The sequence below is a fragment of the Misgurnus anguillicaudatus genome, chromosome 24 (assembly GCF_027580225.2).
Source record: "Misgurnus anguillicaudatus chromosome 24, ASM2758022v2, whole genome shotgun sequence".
Classification (NCBI taxonomy): domain Eukaryota; kingdom Metazoa; phylum Chordata; class Actinopteri; order Cypriniformes; family Cobitidae; genus Misgurnus; species Misgurnus anguillicaudatus.
This window is the reverse complement of record NC_073360.2, coordinates 49,064,616-49,086,406: the sequence shown is the minus strand read 5'-3', so window position 1 is coordinate 49,086,406 and position 21,791 is coordinate 49,064,616. Positions and strand designations below refer to the sequence as shown.

Here is a 21,791-nt window from a genome sequence, read left to right as displayed (position 1 = left end):
AACATTGTGTGAAAACCAAAACATGAATTTGCCACAACGCCTGAAAATGGCAGAATGCAACACCCATCCAACGTTCAGACAACACAGAAACATTCTTAGAACGTCAAGAAAACTGAACACTTTTTATACTGTCAGAATGTTGGGAACTTTTTTGAGATTGACTGCTGATTTATGTACAACATTAAGAAAATGACTTTTGTTAGAAAAGATTCTTCCAAAGTAAGAGTTCAAAATAAAATCATAAAATAATTAAATTCATTGTATTAAAGCAACACAATTGCACTGTTGCACTTTTAAACCTCACGTGGGAGCCGTAAGCCAATCTAACATTGAAAACCACATAGTGTTGCTTTAATATGTAAACAGTCATGTGATTGTTGTTAGTTTTACTTACTTGAGTTTTTTGGTTTCTTTAATCACAAGCTGCAGTCTCACAAGAACTTCATCTGCTGTATTTTTATCTCCAATAAATTTATTTAGATTAAGTTCATCCAAATGCTGCTCAGACATCAACAACACAAAAACTAAAGCTGCCCACTGTGAAGAGGAGAGTTTGGTCTGTCCTACTGATGAAAATGTCACATAACGTTGAATCTCCTGCAGCAGTGAATCATCACCCAGTTCATTCAGACAGTGAATCAGATTGATGGATTTCTCTGTAGACAGATTCTCATTCATCTTCTGTTTAATGTACTCAACAGTTTCCTCTTTCATGTAGGAGCATCTTCTCATCTGTGTCAGTAGATCCTGTAAGAGAATCTGATTGGACTCCAGTGAAAGACCCAGAAGAAAACGCAGGAAAAGATCCAGATGTCCATTCTTACTCTGTAAAGATTCATCTACAGCTCGATGATGTAACTCAAATAATGAAGGCTGTTTTAAAGTTATAGAAAACTGATCTGGTTTAAACACATTTCTGTAGTTGTTTGTGAAGGAGATGTGAGCATAAAGAGCTGCTAGATGTTCCTGGATGCTGAGATGAACAAAGCAGTAAACTTTCCCCTGATACAAACCAAACTCCTCTCTGAAGATCTGAGTACACAATCCTGAGTACACTGATGCTTCTGCTACATCAATGTCACACTCTCTCAGGTCTTCATCATAGAAGATCAGATTGCCTTTCACAAGCTGCTCAAAAGCCAGTTTCCCCAGTTTGAAGATCATGTCTTCATCTTTCTTCTCATAGTCCTTCTGATGTTTGATGTTTGTCTGAATGATCAGGAAGTGTGTGTACATTTGAGTGAGAGTCTTGGGGATCTCTCTTCTCTCTGCTTCACTCAACATTCTCTCTAGAACAGTGACTGAAATCCAGCAGAAGACTGGGATGTGACACATGATGTAGAGACTCCTGGATGACTTCAGGTGTGAGATGATTTGATCAGACAGACTCTCATCACTGATTCTCTTCCTGAAGTATTCCTCCTTCTGTGGATCAGTGAATCCTCGTACCTCTGTGACTCGATCAACACACTCAGAGGGGATGAGATCAGCTGCTGCTGGTCTGGAGGTGATCCAGATGAGAGCAGATGGAAACAGATTCCCCTTGATGAGGTTTGTCAGCATCACGTCCACTGAGGTTGATTCACTTACATCACACAACCTCACACTGCTGTGAAAATCCAGAGACAGACGACACTCATCCAAACCATCAAAGATGAACAACACTTTATATTTATCACTGAAGATTTCCATTTCTTTTGTCTCTGGGAAGAAAAGATGAAGAAGATCTAAAAGACTGAGTGTTTTGTTCTTCATCAAATTGATCTCTCTGAAAGGAAGTGGAAATATGAGGTGGACGTCCTGATTCTCTTTCTCTTCAGCCCAGTCCAGAATGAACTTCTGTACAGAGACTGTTTTTCCAATGCCAGCGACTCCCTTTGTCAGCACACTTCTGATGTGTTTGTCTTGTTCAGGTAAAGGTTTAAAGATGTCATTACATTTGATTGGTGTCTCCTCTGTTGTTGTTCTTCTGGATTGTGTCTCAATCTGTCTCACCTCATGTTCATTACTGATCTCTCCACTTTCACTCTCTGTGATGTAGAGCTCTGTGTAGATCTCATTCAGTAGTGTTGGGTTTCTCTTATTTGATGTTACTTCATACAAACACTCAAACTTCTTCCTCAGATTTGATCTGAATGTGTTCAGGACTTCAGCAGGATCAGAGTCATGACTGTAAATTAAAAGTAATATATTAGATAAGAACACAAGTTTGATTTAAAAAGAAAAGAGCAAAATGTTGTTTTTGCATCACAAAACACGGGACATATAAATATGGATGGAAATGTTTTTTTTAAGTATCATGTGGTCAACCTTTTTTAGTCTCTAAAAATAAATTAAAATCCTATTATTTACCTGAAATGAGGACTCATGTTTTTATTGAAGTCTTGTAGTTGATTCCCAAATTGCTCAATCTTCCTCCCCTTACAGTCGGGTTCTGTTATGATTCGTCTGGATTGTAAGAATGAAAATGAAGAATCACTTAAAGGGCGGTTCCCATTATAACTATAACTATAAAAAAGTTTAAAAAATCCTTTGATTTTAAAGAGAATAGTGGAGTTCACACCACAACTATAACGATAAAGATACAAGTAAAAGTACCGTTGTGATCACTTGCGGAGCGATTTTTTTCTAATCGATGAACGATAAACCAATGACAGCCAATCAAATCTACTTGAATCTAAAGTGCACGCACACGCAGCATATTTATACATTTCAATGTAAATAATTACAGCAAGTTGAGAGATTTTAATACAAAAACTGTAAATTTAATGTGTCTCTGTGGATGAATATGTCTGATAATGAAGAATAATTTCTCATCTCTTTGACAAAATACAGGATTGTAAAAAAATGTTAAACTACAATCATAGTTTTCAAAGATATTGTATACCTGATGTGTGCAGGCTGTGTTTCTTCACTCTTAAATGTTATTGGCTCAGGCATAGACCGATCACTCTTCATAGACACACAGCTGAACTCTGAATCTGATCTCTTCTGATGATCTGAACTATAACACACAACAGATTCAACAATTAAAATAACATTACAAATATTTTTTGTAGATGCTCATTATAAAAATGAGCCATAATAGTAAATAATACCTTTAAAAATAATATTTTCATATAAGTTTATTTAAAAGGTTATTAATAATAATAAAGGTTATTTAATTGATTTGTATTATTTTAATACTTAAAAGTGTTTATATAAAGTACCTGCATCCTGGAGATGTTTGTGTTTGATCCATGATGAAGCTGCAGAGGTGAATCTGATAAATCTGATCTACACAACTGATACTGAATGAAAATAACATTCAGACACAAAATAAACTTCAAATCAAAGTGAATAAACAGACATTATAATTCAGATAAATGAATCCTGAGTGTTGAAGAAACAACTGCGTCAACACAACATTGCCTCACATTAACACAATATTAACACAAATTAAATTAAGAATTATGATAAGAAAACTTTCAATAAATGACGCTAATATTAAGATAAGAAACAAATATATGATAATATAATGAATAAAGATTTATAGAAACTATGAATGATGAAGTAAAAAGTGTCTGATCTCACCTGAACAACAATGTAAAAGCTCATAGCAAGAAACATGAAAGATGTCATTAAAAATCTGAGTTATTCATCAAATATTCGTCTTTAAACTCTTCCTGAAATACAAGTGAAAACATTACTATTGTGTTGATTAAAAATTAATGTCATCTTGATTTATGTTTAAAACATAACATAAATGATAATTTTACTTAAAAACAAACCTATAAACAGTAAGTTCAGAAAACTGAAAATAATGTTGAAGTCTCTTAATGTTTTCCTCGACTGTAAATATTGATAGATCAACTTGTTGACAGTAATTTTAAGATAAGAAATTATTGAATTAAAAGAGTGAATCTGTCCTTTAAAGAAACTATGAATGAGGAAGTAAAAAGCGTCTCATCTCACCTGAACACACCTGAACACTCGCTGTCATCACAATCTGACTGGATTCACTTTCTCAAAATACTACAACTTTTACATCAACTACACACACAAAAATACCTGTAAAGCTGTTTATACATGTTATATTAATCACTTTGATCATCGATATATTAAGAAATCAACTCTACCTGTTTAAAATGGCGGAAGATAAACATGAAACAATTTACTTTCACTTTCATCTGTGACGTCACTATTGTATAAGGACGTGTTTGAGGTGTTTCTCCCTCTGCTGACAGTAAACAAACATTAAACATCTGATTACAAATAATTTAACAGATTTAATTTATAAACGAGACTTAATCAGTGAGTCAATATGTTTACACTCACTGCATGAAACAAAGAGCACATCAGCATTAACAATAATTAAACTCAAATCAAAATTACTCCTCTTTTGTTTAACTAATGTAAGTCTAATAAAGTCATATGAGTTTAATATAATGTAGACTAAGTCATATTTTATTATTTGTGTGATCTACATTTACATTCATGTATTTATCATAGTGTGAAATTTATCAAGTGTTTGGTTTAATAAACACAGCGAGGTCTTAAAAAAAACGCACACTTTTAGTTTAAAAGATTAATTGTAGATAAAATATAATTCTGCTAACATAAACATTTCATTGAATAAAAAGACAAAATATCAAGATAATTATCAGACATTAAACATTAAAAGATGTAAAGAAAACTCCGCCTCCACTGCCACCTACAGGACATTTGTGTTATTACAGTTATTCTGCAGTGTGTCATAGACAATAGAAACATTAATGATGTTTTATTAACAAAGTTCGGGAGGAACATGTCAAATAAAATACCTAAGTGACTTCAGCTGCTTTCAATCGGTAATCAACAATACACCCAATCAGCTCGAAAGCAAGCCATATATAAATCACAGTTGAACTCACTGAAAATCCTTCGCATCTTTCAGAATAGTAAGACCAAAACTCCGTCGACCTCCAGGTAAGAGTACGAGCCCCCAGCAAGCCTGGGTCGATCCCCAGTAATACCTGCTAGCCTACACCGCAACCTGCTGCTCCACGTCATTCAGCAGGGGCTTCCAGCACTTCTCGCCCGGATTTACCAGCCACCAACAGTAACCGTCGCTCCGCTAGCGTGAGGTTGCCTCCGCTGGCAGGGCAGGCGCGAACTGTTGCCACTAAACAGCTGCGGTCCGTGGCTCCTGACGTGAGGCTGCCTCCGCCAGAGCCGCGAGCCCGGAAAACTTTTCCGGGTTATTCTCCATCACAGGCTTCCACTCCGGATATACCGGCCACCAGCAGTGACCGTCTCCCCGTCAGCGTGAGGCTGCCTCCGTTGGCGGAGCAGACGCAACCTGCTGCCAATATCCACTGTTCATTGCCCGCGGCTCCTGACGTGAGGCTGCCTCCGCCAGAGCCGCGAGCCCGGACAGTTTTAGCCGGTCCTTCTCACGAAGCTAACCTTAACACTTTTCCTCAGCCAGGGCCTACGGCAAGTGGTAGCGCGATGATGCCTCCACTAGAGGCGCAAGCCCAGCCCATCTACTTTTCACCTCAACACTTTCTCTCCTTCCCGTTCGCTTCCCATACTCCATCAGCAGCAGCGAGCACAAGACCACCTCATTTTTTTCTACACTGAACTGTATTCCACAAAAGTGGTTGTTTTGAAAACTCCAGAAGCGCTCAAAGCTGCGATCTACATGTAAAATAATCCACTCATAACAAATGAACGAGTTATTTGTGTTATTTTATAATAAGTGCCAGTGAATCCACCGCGGGTCTGGCAGCGAATCTCTCTCTCTCCCCCTCTGTGCTCATGCAGCCGGACTCTGATGGTCAGAGGTTTCTTGAGGCGTGCGCAACAGGTCGCCAAATAAAGAGTTCTTCTCGCACATAATGCTAATAGTTGTACGTTTCTGAACTTTAAGCAAGATAAGACAAAACTCTCGTTTATATCAGTGACACATGCGCCGATTGAGCGATGTAGTTTGAGGCCTGATTTGCTTATAGTACAAATATCTTTGATCAGAAAGACAAGAAAGAGACACAAATGTTAAGGTCTAATAGAAAGTAAAGAGCGTTAAGACCTTAAAACAGACTTCATAACATCATAGCACCTGCCATATTTATAATATCTATATCTAGAGATCCGTCTCTCATATACAGGTATTTATCCTGTCTGTAGGTTTGTGCATATACTTATATCTGTTCATTTTACATATTGCCTATTTTAATGTAATGTTTGCATAAATACAAAATACAATGCATACTATAGCTTCAATAGTCTATAAAATTAATAACTCAAGACTCTGTCTATCAAGACTTAATCTGTATAGACGAAGGCTTGTTAGCCGCAACGCGTAGGTGTATTTGTCACCTGTTTTTAAATATGAAGCCATGTGAAATAAAGGCTTTTTAACTATTTCTACACTATTCGAGTGCCTTGGATTTTTCTTATAAATTGATTATAATTATCCATTGCATCCAAAGAGCACCGAGAAGAGCTTTTTACACCCCATGCAGCACTTCGTTTGCATTTCTTTGCTTTGAAGACTTAATCTGTTGTTAGCATCTGGGCATTTTCACTTTAACATTATTAACTTTAAATTGTCCATATTTTAAAACTGGTAAAACTGAATCATTCCGTGGAATAGATTTTTGGTCATTCTGCCCACCCCTTTCTGGCACCATTTCATGCTTTTTCAAAAACACGTATCTAGATCTCAAAGATCAGATCAGATCAGTTCGAATCAAATCGAATAATGATAATCAATTCAATATCTGGAGAATCGGAATCTAATCGATTCTTGAAGTTCGAATCGAAACCCAGCCCTAGCCAGTACCTCACTATTCGGAATTAATCTTCCGTAAACCATTCCTTGAGAACATTACTCGACGCTTCTCTCAATTCAATTTTCCAAGCCTTTTTCACCAGAACTCTTCAATCATATCTAACAACCTGGAGATGTTTTAAAACCTTTCATTTAATTTTTAATCTTCCATTCCCAGATTTCTCACTGCTCACAATTACATTGTCTATCTCCTACCTCAACAACACCAAAAAACCTACAAATCAGTTCCATTAAAGGCTATCTGCAGAATCCAACTTTTCCATAAATTAATATTCGGCTCTCCCTCCCCTGCTCTAACAAATTCACAAACATCACTGCTTATTAAACCTTTAACACTAGACTTACTTACTAAATGTATCCGTACCCTACGTCTAGGCTACCATTCCATCAATACAGCTCGCACATTGGATGCTATGTTTATTATTGCTTTTTCGGGTTTCTCAGATCCTCGGAACTCACCACGACCTAAAATTTTAACCCAAAGATTCATCCCACAATTTCAGATCTATCCCTAGTAGACAATGAAACTATCTCCTACTTTATTAAACAGAGGAAGACAGACAAATTCAAAAAAGGCCATTTCATTTATATTTTCAACCTCCATTCACCTATCCAACCTTACCAAACTCTCAAATCCTACCTTCAATTCAGGAAATTAACAAGTAAAGACCCCTCAGACCCAATTTATAAACGAAGCAAAACATCCGATCACACGCTTCTGGTTTCAAAACATTTAAAATTAGTCATAATCCAATTGGGCATCCCAGCAGAACACCTTTCAGGTCACTCATTCCGTATAGGTGCTGCAACCACAGCTGCCCAAAAAGGACTCTCGCGGCAGCAGATCCAAGCATTTGGGCGTTGGTCATCTGAAGCACCAAACCCTTATCAGTTAAATTAACTCCAATCACAAAAGGGGGGCTAACCATCCGATTGCAGCGAGTATTGAACTACTGTCAAATTTCGCAAAACCCTCCCAATATGAAACAAACAGAAAGCCTTCTAATATAAATGATTAAATTTCCTCACCCATCGCCAGCGAGGCTACCTGTCTGATCGCAGCGAGTATTGAATTCCCGTCGGGCACCACTAGAAAGCCTCCTAATATAAATTATCATTGCCCATCTCATTGCCAGCGAGGCTACCTGTCCGATCGCAGTGAGTATTGAACTCCCGTTGGGCACCACTAGAAAGCCTCCTAATATAAATTATCATTGCCCATTTCATCGCCAGCGAGGCTACCTGTCCGATCGCAGCGAGTATTGAACTCCCGTCAGGCACCACTAGAAAGCCTCCTAATATAAATTATCATTGCCCATTTCATCGCCAGCGAGGCTACCTGTCCGATCGCAGCGAGTATTGAACTCCCGTCGGGCACCACTAGAAAGCCTCCTAATATAAATGATCATTGCCCATTTCATCGCCAGCGAGGCTACTTGTCCGATCGCAGCGAGTATTGAACTCCCGTCGGGCACCACTAGAAAGCCTCATAATATAAATAATCAAATCGCCTATCTAATTGCCAGCGAGGCTACCTGTCCGATCGCAGCGAGTATTGAACTCCCATCGGGCACCACTAAGCCTCCTAAATGAGCAAATTCCCCATTACCAGTGGGGGGCTACACGTCCGATCGCAGCGAGTATTGAACTCCCGTCTGACGACGCAGAAGCCTCCCAAATTCAAAACGTAAAACAAACCATCAGCGAGGGCTTACTGCCCGGTCGCAGCGAGTATTGAACTCCCGTCGGGCTCCATTAGAAAGCCTTCTAATGTAAATTATTTAATTGCCCACCATCAACGGGGGGCTTACCCGCCCGAACGCAGTGAGCATCGAACTCCCGTCGGACACCACAAAAGCCTCCTTACATAATTTAATCAAATTACCCATCCGACCGCCAGCAGGGCTTACACGTCCGATCGCAGCGAGTATTGTACTCCCGTCGGACACTGCAAAGCCCCTCCAAAATCGTCCAGCTCATCGGAGGTGGCAGGCTCACCCATCCTACAGCGCAGCATATATTAATCTTCCATCGGAAACAGACTCAAAACTCCCAATTCCAGACGTCTTGTCAGCAAACATCAGCCTCATCATTTCTACGTTTGGGGGGCACAGCTCCCGGCTGCTGTCCGATAATCTATTTTGCCTTTTGGGGGGATACTCTGTGTTTCAGGCTCATTCCTTGCTCAGAGCCCTCTCCCCGGACAGCACGCCAAATACGTTTACTAATTTAATTCATTTAACTTATTTGTAAGTGTGAACTCGTGAAATGATGTTTTATTAACAAAGTTTGGGAGGAACATGTCAAATAAAATACCTAAGTGACTTCAGCTGTTTTCAATCAGTAGTCAATGGCACCAGCCGCTTTCAATCGGTAATCAACAATACACCCAATCAGCTCGAAAGCAAGCCATATATAAATCACAGTTGAACTCACTGAAAATCCTTCCCATCTTTCAGTACCCCTTCTCCACCCCGTCTCCTCTCACTTACCAAGTTATTTCCTTAAGAGGGGGGGGATACTCTGTGTTTCAGGCTCATTCCTTGCTCAGAGCCCTCTCCCCAGACAGCACGCCAAATACGTTTACTAATTTAATTCTTTTAACTTATTTGTAAGTGTGAACTCGTGAATTCACAGTTTCTTTATTTTCTCCACTGAAATCTAAAGTGTGTGTTGAATGTGCAGATGAATGAAATGTATAAGTGATGGTGATGTTCTCAGATCAGATGCAGGGACACTGTAGCACGTAAGTGTGTAAGGAGAGACATTACAGACACAAAGACTGTCACATGATCAGATATGAGGTCTGATCACAGCTCTGTCTCGTATCACAGCTCAGACACAGAGTGTGGGTCTGATCACCGGCCGGCACCATCGACACGAGCGTTCTGGCTTTGATCATCTGATGTCTGCTGGTCACACATGTGGATTATACAGGACCCTTGAGAAAGATTTTGGTAGATTCTCATGGTTGGAAATTTATCCTGTAACAACTTCACAAACTACAATCATGAAAATGAAAATTCATTCAGTCACTGATAAGGTCACATGACATACACTCTGCAATGTGATTGGCTGGCTCACAAAAATAAAAGTTAAACAAATCAAATATAAATGAGAGCACAATACACTGAAAAAAGTGCACAACGCATGTCATTACTCTAAAGAAGTTTTTATATTTGATCTAACTCAAAAAAATACATTTTCTGTCCAGCCATCAGTTTTATGTAAAAAATGTGTTTGATTTAAATTAAAAGTAAGTCCTGTTGGTGTAAAGTAAATACATTTCTGTAAATTAAATTAAAAATATTAGTTTCCATTGTCACGTGACTTGCGTAACGTCATCCTGCTGGTGCGTCGCGACGTACAGCTGAAGTTCAGCTTTCCGCCATCTTGTTATACACTGCACCGATGGATGAACTCCGCGTGGTACAATGGGATTCAAGAAAATTGGTAAGTAATTTTAAACATACGTTTTGGCGTATTATTACCATTATACATGTGTGATTGTACTGTTGTTTTACATACGGTTAGTATTACTTAGTGGTGTACCGGTCGGATCGCAGTTGATTGAGCATGACGGTTCGGCTCACATGCGATTCGCGGAGTAATGCGCAAATTAAAATAGGAGACGTTTAATCATTTGCACGTGTTTTAAAGGCTTGCAGATGTTAATACCAAAGTGATTTTAAGCAATTTCACCGCAAAAAGGCGCTAACGTGAGCAGTTTCTATACTCATACAGATGAATGTGTCTCTATGCCCTTCAAAGATCAGAACTCTTGATGTGTAAACTTTAGCGACAGTTTTGCTACTTTGCCTCATACTGTAGTCGATTAAAATGCATTTGGCCAATAGAGCAATGCGACTGTTTATACTGCGTCTCCTTCCGGAAGCGCTGTTTGAAATTCGCGCTCCGTTTCTGTGTAATCATGCACTCAAAACTGCACACGTGCAGAGACGAGCCAACATAAAATCTTTCGGTTCTTGACAGGGTCCATACAAACAAAATGATCTCCACAGTATTCTTTTTTTAAATAAAAACTTTTGTTTATGTCACAAGATGTAGTGAACATGTAAATGTCTAGCAATTATCTATTATTTGTTCAGGCCAATCATATCCCATCCCTGGATAGACATCAGCAAACATTATGACAAAGACGTTTGCCTTACGCAGACAAGAGATTGTGGAAAACCAACCTACTGTTCAAGAACTGCAAGAAAGATTGCCAGAGGAGGTAAAAGCATTTATTTTATTATAAAATGTTAAAATTTGACTTGTACTGAATTAACCATAGTTTTTACCATAGGATGTAGTGCTTTTGAAAATGTTTTAGATGCTCTAATTATATATTCATTAAATGTTTTTTGTGTATATCTATTTTTACAACTAGTTCTAGAAATAATTTTTTCAGAAGTGTATTTTCTGTTTCTCTTACTTTCAGATTAATGCAGAAATGTGCACCACGATCTTACCTTGAAAATCAAGATTTATGGCCTCTTTGGACAGACAGAGCTCTCATGTTATTAGGACCAAAGGTGGAGTCCTCCATGAAAAACTAAGGACACTATTAAAGTTATGGATCAGGTATTGGTTGGATGCGAACAAAATTGCTTGTGGCAATTAATTTAGTAGTATTTTGGTCTAAAATAAACAATACATCTTGAACATTTTGTAGAGTCTGGACATAGAAATCAGAAGAGAAAGCCTGCTGAAGTGCCTGATTCATGTACTTTGGTGAAGATGCAAGCTGTCTGATCAAAGAATACCAGGTAATGTAGACAATGCAAACTACTGAAAGTTTCTCCAACCATGTTTGCCTTAAAGGGATAGTTCACCTTAAAGGTGCAGTGTGTAATTTTTAGAAGAAACTCTCGACAGAAATCCAAAATAATATACAAAACTATATTGTCAGGGGTGTATAAAGACCTTTCACAATGAACCGTTATGTTTTTATTATACCTTAGAATGAGATGTTTTTATCTACAAACACAGAGGGTCCCCTTACATGGAAGCCGCCATTTTGTGCCGCCATGTTTCTACAGAAGCCCTTAACGGACAAACTTTTTTTATTAAGTTGTTCGTAGCTTCTCTATGCATTTCAAAAGCGAGGAGTGATCAATGAACTGAGCCATTGGTTGCAATTCGCAACCTCACCACTAGATACTGCTTAAATTTACACACTGCACCTTTAAGATAAAAAAATCTGTCATCATCTACTCATCCCCATGTTGCTCTAAACCTGCACGAATTTCTTTTTGCTGATGAACACAAAAGAAGATATTTTGAAAAAAAATGATGGTGAACACACAGCAGATAGTGACCATTGACTTCCATAGTCGGAATAAAACATATGATGGAATTTAATGTGTAACGTCAACTGTGCTTACCATCATTTATCAAAATATTTTCTTCATTTATCACAATACTTTCAAAATATTTTTCCTACTATAGAAGTCAATGAACACTATGCTGTGTGTTTACCATCATTTCTCAAAATATCTTCTTTTGTGTTCTTCAGAAAAAATACATTTATACAGGTTCAGAAAAACATGAGGATGAGTAAATGATGACAGAATTTTCATTTTAAGGTTAACTATCCCTTTAAAGGAAAACAACACTAGTGATGCTCCGATCGATCGGCCGCCGATCGTAATCGGCCGATAACGACATTAAATGACGCGATCGGCACTCGCTAAATTTGCCGATCTCATGAGCCGATTTTTCTGTTTACTTTTGTCATCATAGCGTTCCTGATACGGCTGCAATTAGAGACCATTTTACACAGTGCGAGCATTTTGTAACCCGTTGCTCATGTGTGACGTGCAGATTTGGATTTCCCTCTCTGTCTTTAACAGAGATATGCGTATTTTCTATGAGGACGCGCGATGCGTCTTCACATCCCTATCAAACAGCGTATACAACACATATCTATCGCGGACAATTGCATCCTCGTGCCTAAAGTTTATTACTTGCATTCGTTTTGAAGGTTTAAACATCCATTTTCCTCACAGCTGCTCTTGTTTGCGGACTATGAGGACGCGCTCTGGTCCTCAGCGCAATGCGTCTTCACATCAGCGTATACAACACATATCTATCGCGGACAATTGCATCCTCATGCCGAAAGTTTATTACTTGCATTCGTTTTAAAGTTTTGAAGGTTTAAACATCCATTTTCCTCACAGCTGCTCTTGTTTGCGGACTATGAGGACGCGCTCTGGTCCTCAGCGCAATGCGTCTTCACATCCCTATCAAACAACGTATACAACACAAATTTATTGCGGACAATTGCATCCTGATGCCGAAAGTTTATTACTTGCATTCGTTTTAAAGTTTTGAAGGTTTAAACTTCCATTTTCTTCACAGCTGCTCTTGCGGACACCCGCCGCACGCATACAAAGCAGCCAGTCATCAGTGCATGTGAAGAGAACGATCTCTCCCACGTCTTAAAGCGACAGTATCCTAATTCATCTCTCAATAAAATTACTCTCTGCTCATCAGTGAAGAACTGTTGTACTTCATACGAATGCGTGTTTATTTAATTCATACAGGTAAGACTGTGAAGTGTTTTATTTTAATTACTTTTAACAGACATAAACCTTTTTAAAGGCATATTACATTTCTCTTTGCAAGAAGAAATATTTGTTGTGCTTATTTATTTGATTCTCTTATTAAAACAATAATACACCTAATTTATAGTTAATTTCATTTCTAAAATGATGCAAACTCTGCTAGATTATAGATAAAAGATTCCCATTCCACTGCCATTCTGTGATCGGCACTGATCGGCGATCGGCAGATCATGATTTTGGTGATCGGTAATCGGTGATCGGCCCCAAAAATGCTGATCGGAGCATCTCTAAACAACACAGTTTTTCAATATTTTATTATGTTCTTACCTCAACTTAGACAAATTAATCCATCCCTATCTTTTTTCAATAAGTACACTTAATCTTTGTACAGTGTGTCGTAAATGTGTTAGCATTTAGCCTAGCCCTATTCATACCTTAGGTTCCAAACAGGGATACATTTAGAAGCCACCAAACACTTCCATGTTTTCCCTATTTAAAGACTGTTACATGAGTAGTTACATGAGTAAGTATGGTGGCACAAAATAAAACCTGGTGATTTTCTAAGCGGATAAAAAGTGAGAACTATATTGTATGGCAGAAGAGCACTTAGTTTGCAGCACTCGGACCTCGGTCGCAGTAACATCATCAGAACTCTCCCTCAAATTCTAAAAAAAGGGGGACTAGTCAGGTATGATGGTGTTACTGCATGCTGTTTGGATCCTAAGGAATGAATGGGGCTAAGCTAAACGCTTACATATGCACGCTACAGCAATTAAAGTATTAGCCCACTTCTGAATTAAACATTCCTCATAATTTACTCATGTTCAAGACTTTCTTTCTTCACTAAATAAAAGAGATTAAGGTTTTTGATGAAAACATTCCAGGATTATTCTCCATATATAGTGGACTTCAATTACACACAAATGGCTGAAGTATTCTTCAGAGAATTTACGCTGTATGTCCTACGCCTTTCTTATTCTACTTACGGAACAAACGCACGCAACACCAGTTCTGTTTTTTCTGTAAGTAGAATAGGGAAGGCGTAGGACAGGGCTATTCAAATCTTACCCTGGAGGGCCAGAGCACTGCAGAGTTTAGCTCCAACCCTGATCAGACACACCTGAGCAAGCCAATCCTTGTCACAGGTCGAAGAAGCGGACCGCCCCTGTCGCGGGTCACGCTCCTCCTATTTCCACCCCGAGAAGGTCCCAAAACACCCCAATGACCAGACAGACAAAGAATTAAAATCTAACAACTTTTATTTAAAGATTTACAAGGGTAAATAGGGGGAATTAAATACTTAAAAAGAAAATCTCAGGCCTTCATAGCAAGAGGGGGGGGTGTTTAGGAGGCTCTGGGCCCTTTGCTGTGGGCAGAGGCAGGTATTACACAGGTGACTGGGAACTTTAACTTTTCCTCCTCAGGTTCGTGGCTGTAAGCAGAGGTAAGAATGACACAGGTGACTGGGAACTTTAACTTTTCCTCCTCAGTTTCGGGTTCGTGGCTATAAGCAGAGGTAAGAATTACACAGGTGACTGGGAACTTTAACTTTTCCTCCTCAGGTTCGTGCCTGTAAGCCGAGGTAAGAATTACACAGGTGACTGGGAACTTTAACTTTTCCTCCTCAGTTTCGGGTTCGTGGCTATAAGCAGAGGTAAGAATTACACAGGTGACTGGGAACTTTAACTTGTCCTCCTCAGTTTCGGGTTCGTGGCTATAAGCAGAGGTAAGAATTACACAGGTGACTGGGAACTTTAACTTTTCCTCCTCAGGTTCGTGGCTGTAAGCCGAGGTAAGAATTACACAGGTGACTGGGAACTTTAACTTTTCCTCCTCGGGTTCGGGTTGGTGGCTGTAAGCAGAGTTAAGAATTACACAGGTGACTGGGACTTTAACTTTTCCTCCTCAGGTTCGTGGCTGTAAGCCGAGGTAAGAATTACACAGGTGACTGGGAACTTTAACTTTTCCTCCTCGGGTTCGTGGCTGTAAGCAGAGGTAAGAATTACACAGGGGACTGGGAACTTTTCCTCCTCAGGTTCGTGGCTGTAAGCAGAGATAAGAATGACACAGGTGACTGGGACTTTAACTGTTCCTCCTCAGGTTTGTGGCTGTAAGCAGAGGTAAGTGTTACACAGGTGGCTGGGACTTTAACTTCTCGCTCAAACACAATGGTTATTCCACACAACTTTCGCTCTGGGGCAGTGGGCTTACAGGGCGGTGTTCAACACAGGGTGCATTCGACTTCGGGTATGGTCGTGCAGAGCCGAACGCTTCCCTTGCTCCTCCTCCACTTACGGTTCGAGATACTGAGCAGGGGCGAACCTTTGAAGAGGCTCCACACAAGGATGGTTATCGTATGAAGACGTTATAACAGTAACCCTTCGTCCAAGAACAATAATTACAAGATGGTTTACTCACACTGGTATGCAGGTACACTTCACCACTCCCCTCTTTCAGAGCCAGGAAAAGGATCCGTCACTTTATACTGAGGAAATCCTATTGGGAACTACCTTTAACCCACGCTCCATTAGCCTCAACGTGCTGTGATCTCCTCACGACGACTCTGACCTCGAAGTGGCTCCTGTCAACACAAGCACAGCACTACACTGCAAGCTTTAGGTGTACACACGCACAATGAAGACAAGTACTCACCCACGACACTCCACACACTTTAAGTGACTAAGGACTGAGTTGCTTGGGCGTTATTCTCGGTGGAGGGGGAAAAGTGCCTACAGGATGGACGCCGGACCTCCCGTGTTTACTCCTAGTTGTACTCCTCGGCTCACCCACGCTTCTCTCCACAGTGGGGCCACAACTCTGTGTGCTAGACTCACAACACACGTCAGGTAATATACCCTCTTCAATACCACATTATCAAACTCACAACACACATCAGGTAATGCACTCTTCTTAATACTTCGTGATAAACGTAGCTTGTTACTCACACTCCATGATGACTCTCTGCTGTTCTTGTTCCTGTTTACAGCTTTTCCGCCGCTGTAGATTGTCCTCGACGACAACTCCGGTGAGTATTCTCCAATGTTACTCTGTTTCTTCTTATAAAGACTTCGCCCAGGCCTCCGCTCTTTCCACACCGGATCGGTCTCCATGACCATGCACCACACAACAATCGCAGAGACAAGCACTTTTTCCATGGTGCTCCTGTAATATACAGCCATAACTCCTTCCTTTTGGCCTCTCTTGGCCCCGCACTCTTTCCGCTCGCTTTTAAAGCGATCCCCGGATCAACGGCGCTCTAGACTCTTCAAAGGAAGTGTGAGTTCTGGTCCACCTTTGGCGGAGCGGAGCTCGCCCCGAAAATCAACTCCTCTCTCTGGTGTTTCTGCCACTCTATTTATCTGTCCCATCTTCACACATCCTCCAGTCACAAATCACCACCTCAGTTCTTCTCACCTGTGGCTCGTAGAGCCCCGATTGTGTTGCCATTGGAAACCAGGAAGTACTGGTGTTTGAAATGTTCGGCCTGGGCGGAAACCATCTTCGGGCAGAACCAATCTTCGTCGCTTTTGGTTCCGCCCTATAATAGTCACTATGTGACATCCCCCCCTGCCAAACAATTTTAGTCCCTAGAACGGGCTCTTCTTGGTGACAGGTAAAATCGAGTAGGGTCTTTAAATACGTGGTAGGCCATTGGGGGGCCTTGGTCGCTCAACCTGGGGTGGACTGCCGACTACGCCAAATCTGTCACAGGTAGGAGGAGCGTGACCCGCGACGGGTGGTCCGTTTCTCCGACCTGTGACATCCTCATGATCACTAGACAATCACAGGTGGGTAAGTTTGATTAGGGTTGGACCTAAACTCTGTAGTGCTCCGGCCCTCCAGGGTAAGATTTGAATAGCCCTGGCGTAGGACATACAGCGTAAGCTCTTTGAAGAATACAGAAAGCTGAAGCAAGGTGATCATTTGTGTCTATAAACCAAATACAGTTGTATTTTTTTTAAACGGCCGATCATTTCTTTGATAAGACACTTATTCCTCATCTGGTATAGTTTAAAGCCCTTTGAAGCTGCACTGAAACTGTCATTTTTACCTTTAGCCATTTGGGCATTATTGAAGTCTTCTATATGGAGAATAATCCTGGAATGTTTTCATCAAAACCTTAATTTATTTTTGACTGAAGAAAGTCATGAACATCTTATAATTTACTCGCAATTTACTTACTGAATGAATGGGGCTAAGCTAAATGCTATCAAAGTGTCGCAGCGCGCTCCAGCGCTTACGTGCACGCACACAGATGATAGAGGGATGTATCAACTCTTCTTAGTTAAGGTAATAACATAGTTTAATATTGAAAATGAGTAGACTATTCCTTTAACAGAGGTCTTCTCAAGCCTTGATGGTGAATAAAACATGGAAAAATTTATATCGCTTAAAGGAATAGTCTACTCGTTTGCCATATTAAACTATGGTATTACCTCAACTTAGACGAATTAATACATATCTATCTTTTTTCAATGCATGCACTGTACAGTGCGTTGTGAATGTGTTAGCATTTAGCCTAGCCCCATTCATTCCTATGGTACCAAACAGGGAAGCCACCAAACACTTCCATGTTTTCCCTATTTAAAGACTGTTACATGAGGAGTTATACCAGTTAGTATGGTGCAACAAAATAAAACTTTTTTTGGTACCATGGGAATGAGTGGGGCTAGGCTTAATGCTGGCACATTCACAGCGCGCTGTACAGTGCAGGCATTGAAAAAAGATGGGTGTGTGTTTGTTCGTCTAGGTTTAGGTAATAACATAGTTTAATTTTGCAAAAGAGTAGACTATTCCTTTAAAAGTAGTTCAAGTAATTGTGTTATTTACACATTCTTTTGTGTTCTGTGGAAGAAATCACACAGGCTGATATTTTGAAGAATGTTGTTAAGAGCCCCCCCCCATTTACCTGCATTGGTTTTGTGTCCATGCAATAAAAAATGAAAATTTTGTCATCACTTACTCTCCTCTTGTAATAAACCGTACACATTTTATTTTTACGCTGAACACAAATTAAGATATTTTAATAAAAGTTAGCAACAGACGTTTGGGCTCTACATTGACCTCCATAGTAGGAAAGCAAACAAAATTGTGTAATACATTTTCAGATGAAGGGGTGTTTTCTTCCTCCACAGTCCCCATAGATATATACACTAGATGTCGCCTTGGGTCTCTGAGCATGCGTCAAAACCGCTGCCATCTTGGAACAGGGGTCTTGTCATAGGAAGTAGCTAGGTAAAGCAGCTATTTCCGCCTGTACTTCGAATTCATGAACGATGCCAGACTTTTGTGCTGCGCATGGATGAAAGGGCTACTAGCACTATGCATTACAGTTAGAAAAAGTACATTTTCATAAAATCAAAACTTTTATTTTTTCCTGTACTAAATGCTAAATAAATGTCTGACTGTTGAAACTAACCAAAAGAAAACCAAGAAAATCGCGTTCATGACGATTTATGGTGATTTTATTTCTGTTACACCATTGCCTACAATGACGCTGATGCGGGATTCCCCTGTTTTAAGATGGCGGCTCTGTTTGACGCATTCGGTCCAATGAACTGCCGTAGCCAAGGCGACATCTAGTGTACATATCTATGCACAGTCCCTAAATTGGTCTCTGTTCTTGTATGTTTTTAGGCTGACCAGAGGGAAGAAGCGGAGAGGGAATTCAAAAAGACCACCATGGAATTTTTTGTGATCCGTGAAAGTGATGCTCTTAATCCTGCACTGGACATTTCCATTTTCATTGACGGTGTGGAGTAATAAATGAGTTGCCCTCTTTTGCATGTGCATGTTTGGACTCATTTGAACTGAACTTAAAACATCCTGATGGACTCAAATATAACTTTTAAAGCCTTTCAAAAAAAATGTCATGGACGTGGACAGTAAGCAGATGAGCCGAAGGGTGCAGAACCCCTCTTCAAAACTGCAGGAGTACATTTTTTTCTTTTGACCCAGCTACTGAAGGTAATTTTTTTTAGCCTTTTATACAACATTAACTGTAATACTGTTTACTAAACCTGATTTGTTTTATCTTGATTAAGTTTTATGGTTTATCTATCAACCATAACTGATTCTTATTTAGAATTTACATTTTATCCACTGTGTCTACAAATACTAAAAACTGTTATACATTAAGTGTTTTTATAACAATACTATACACATTGTTGAAGTGTTTTATGACAAATTGTCATGATTATAATGTGTTTACATTGTTAGACAGTGTGTATTTGTACAAACATGTGTATTATGACAAAATAAATTGTCAAAAGTTTGATGCTTGAAGTCATTCATCTTAGACAGATGGTAAAATTACACATTTTGAAAGTAAAAATTTTTTTTATATTAAATTAATATTTTAAATTGTATTTGGTTGGATATTTGGTTAGATGTAAAGTAAAACTTTTGCGTCAACTTGTTACAACTAATTACTTTACTTTTTATCAACCTAAAATTTTTACTTTGAACAGAATGAACTATCCATTACATTTTGAAAGTAAATAATTTTTTTTATATTAAATTAATATTTTAAATTGTATTTGGTTGGATATTTGGTTAGATGTAAAGTAAAACTTTTGCGTCAACTTGTTACAACTAATTACTTTACTTTTTATCAACCTAAAATTTTTACTTTGAACAGAATGAACTATCCATTACTTAGCCAAAGCAAAAAGTATCTTTGAATCAAATACATTTTTTAAGTTTAATGAAATGTCAAAATATACTTTGTCTTAATGCATTAACCTAATTATTTTACTTTACATCTAACCAAATATCCAACCAAATACAAAGTAAAATAATTACGTTAATGCATTAAGACAAAGTATATTTTGACATTTCATTAACTTAAAAAATGTATTTGATTCAAAGATACTTTTTGCTTTGGCTAAGTAATGGATAGTTCATTCTGTTCAAAGTAAAAATTTTAGGTTGATAAAAAGTAAAGTAATTAGTTGTAACAAGTTGACGCCAAAGTTTTACTTTGATCCAATGAAACACTTTTTTCAGTGTACTTATAAATCTTAACACCCACATTTCTATTTGATCATTTCAACAGAAGAAAATTCATACATCAAACATAAATGAGTTAAATGTCATGATCTTTGTTGCTGGTTTTGTTAGTATATCTTCAATCATATCATCAGTTGGACAGTATCTCAGACTAATTCTGTCCTCCTTTATCACAGACCTCACAAAATTACATTTAATGTCCACATGTTTAAAGGATTTTTTGCTGACGCTATGACACCCTGATTGTCTTCATAAACTCTAGATTGATATTTCAGTCCATCAATGTTTTCTAACACTCGTGTACAGTCACAGTTAATGTCATAAACTCAGTTTCACATGTGGACAGTGTAACAGTAGACTGTCTTTTAATCTTCATGAGATTAATGGATCATTTTTGTTCATGTTAATGCAGTAACTTGTTAGCCTGACGTTGTCATACTCAATTCTAGTCAGAATTTGAGTCTGATACTGCTCCATTGACCTAAAATTATGAGGCGTGTCTCAACCGAAAAATGCCTCTGCACTCAATTGGATAGACATGCGACCAATCAGAGCAACGGAGTGTGTGATGTTGAAATGGCGTCTTTAGCAGCCTGACCGAACTGCTAGTAATTTCGCTACAATGATACTACATACCTGCAAACTCAGAAGGGCTGAAAAAGGTGACACATTGTATACGCGCCCGCAACCCCCCCACCCCCACCCCCGGAAAAAGAAAATAAGGGTAGACAAAATTTTCTTCAGGTAAAACAACCATTATTAACACCACTATTAAACAACCTTACAACTGGTGAATGGTAAATTATCTTTTTTTCAATGGGTGAACTTTTAATCTTTGTACATTGACTTGAATGTGTTAGCATTTAGCCTAGCCCCATTCATTCCTATGGCTCCAAACAGGGATGAATTTAGAAGCCACCAAACACTTCCATGTTTTCCCTATTTCAAGACTGTTACATGAGTAGTTACACGAGTAAGTATGGTGACACGCGTACGTGTGATCAGAGGTGTAAAGAGTAGCTGAAAGCCATACTTGAGTAAAAGTACAGATTCCTTACTGTAAAATTTACTCCACTACAAATTACAAGTCACCAATTTAAATACAACTTAAGTAAAAGTATTAAAGTAACCCAATTTAAAAGTACTTAAGTATTTTTACTCGTACTGAATGTTGGCTCAAAGATGCACTAGTCCTCAACACAAAGAGACATTGTAGGTCAGTGAAAACCAAGAAAGTTTATGAGGTTTTACTTCCTAATATAGAAAAGAAATCAAACACCTCAAAATTTTGACCTGGCAGAACAAACACAGATTAAACATAGTCATAGTCTTTTGACTAAAATTTAATTTAGTTTTAGTTATTTTTGTCATCTGAATTCATTTAGTTTTAG

The 21,791-nt window shown here is 38.9% G+C and overlaps 1 protein-coding gene and 1 long non-coding RNA gene across 2 annotated transcripts; one reads left to right on the top strand and one right to left on the bottom strand.

Annotated features, from left to right (window-relative positions):
- Positions 1-390: 390 nt before the first annotated feature.
- Positions 391-3,295, bottom strand: LOC129437209 (protein NLRC3-like). The gene is made up of 4 exons (XM_073863426.1): positions 3,210-3,295; positions 2,888-3,004; positions 2,353-2,448; positions 391-2,170 (listed from the first exon to the last, which is right to left on the bottom strand). Exons 1-4 carry the CDS (start codon positions 3,239-3,241, stop codon positions 391-393), a joined length of 2,025 nt encoding a protein of 674 aa, XP_073719527.1. The 5' UTR covers positions 3,242-3,295.
- Positions 3,296-9,949: 6,654 nt separating this feature from the next.
- LOC129453698 (uncharacterized) lies at positions 9,950-19,807 on the top strand. Its single transcript, XR_012367438.1, has 5 exons — positions 9,950-10,270; positions 10,927-11,054; positions 11,262-11,404; positions 11,496-11,589; positions 19,027-19,807. It is a non-coding gene; the product is annotated as an uncharacterized lncRNA (long non-coding RNA).
- Positions 19,808-21,791: the final 1,984 nt, after the last annotated feature.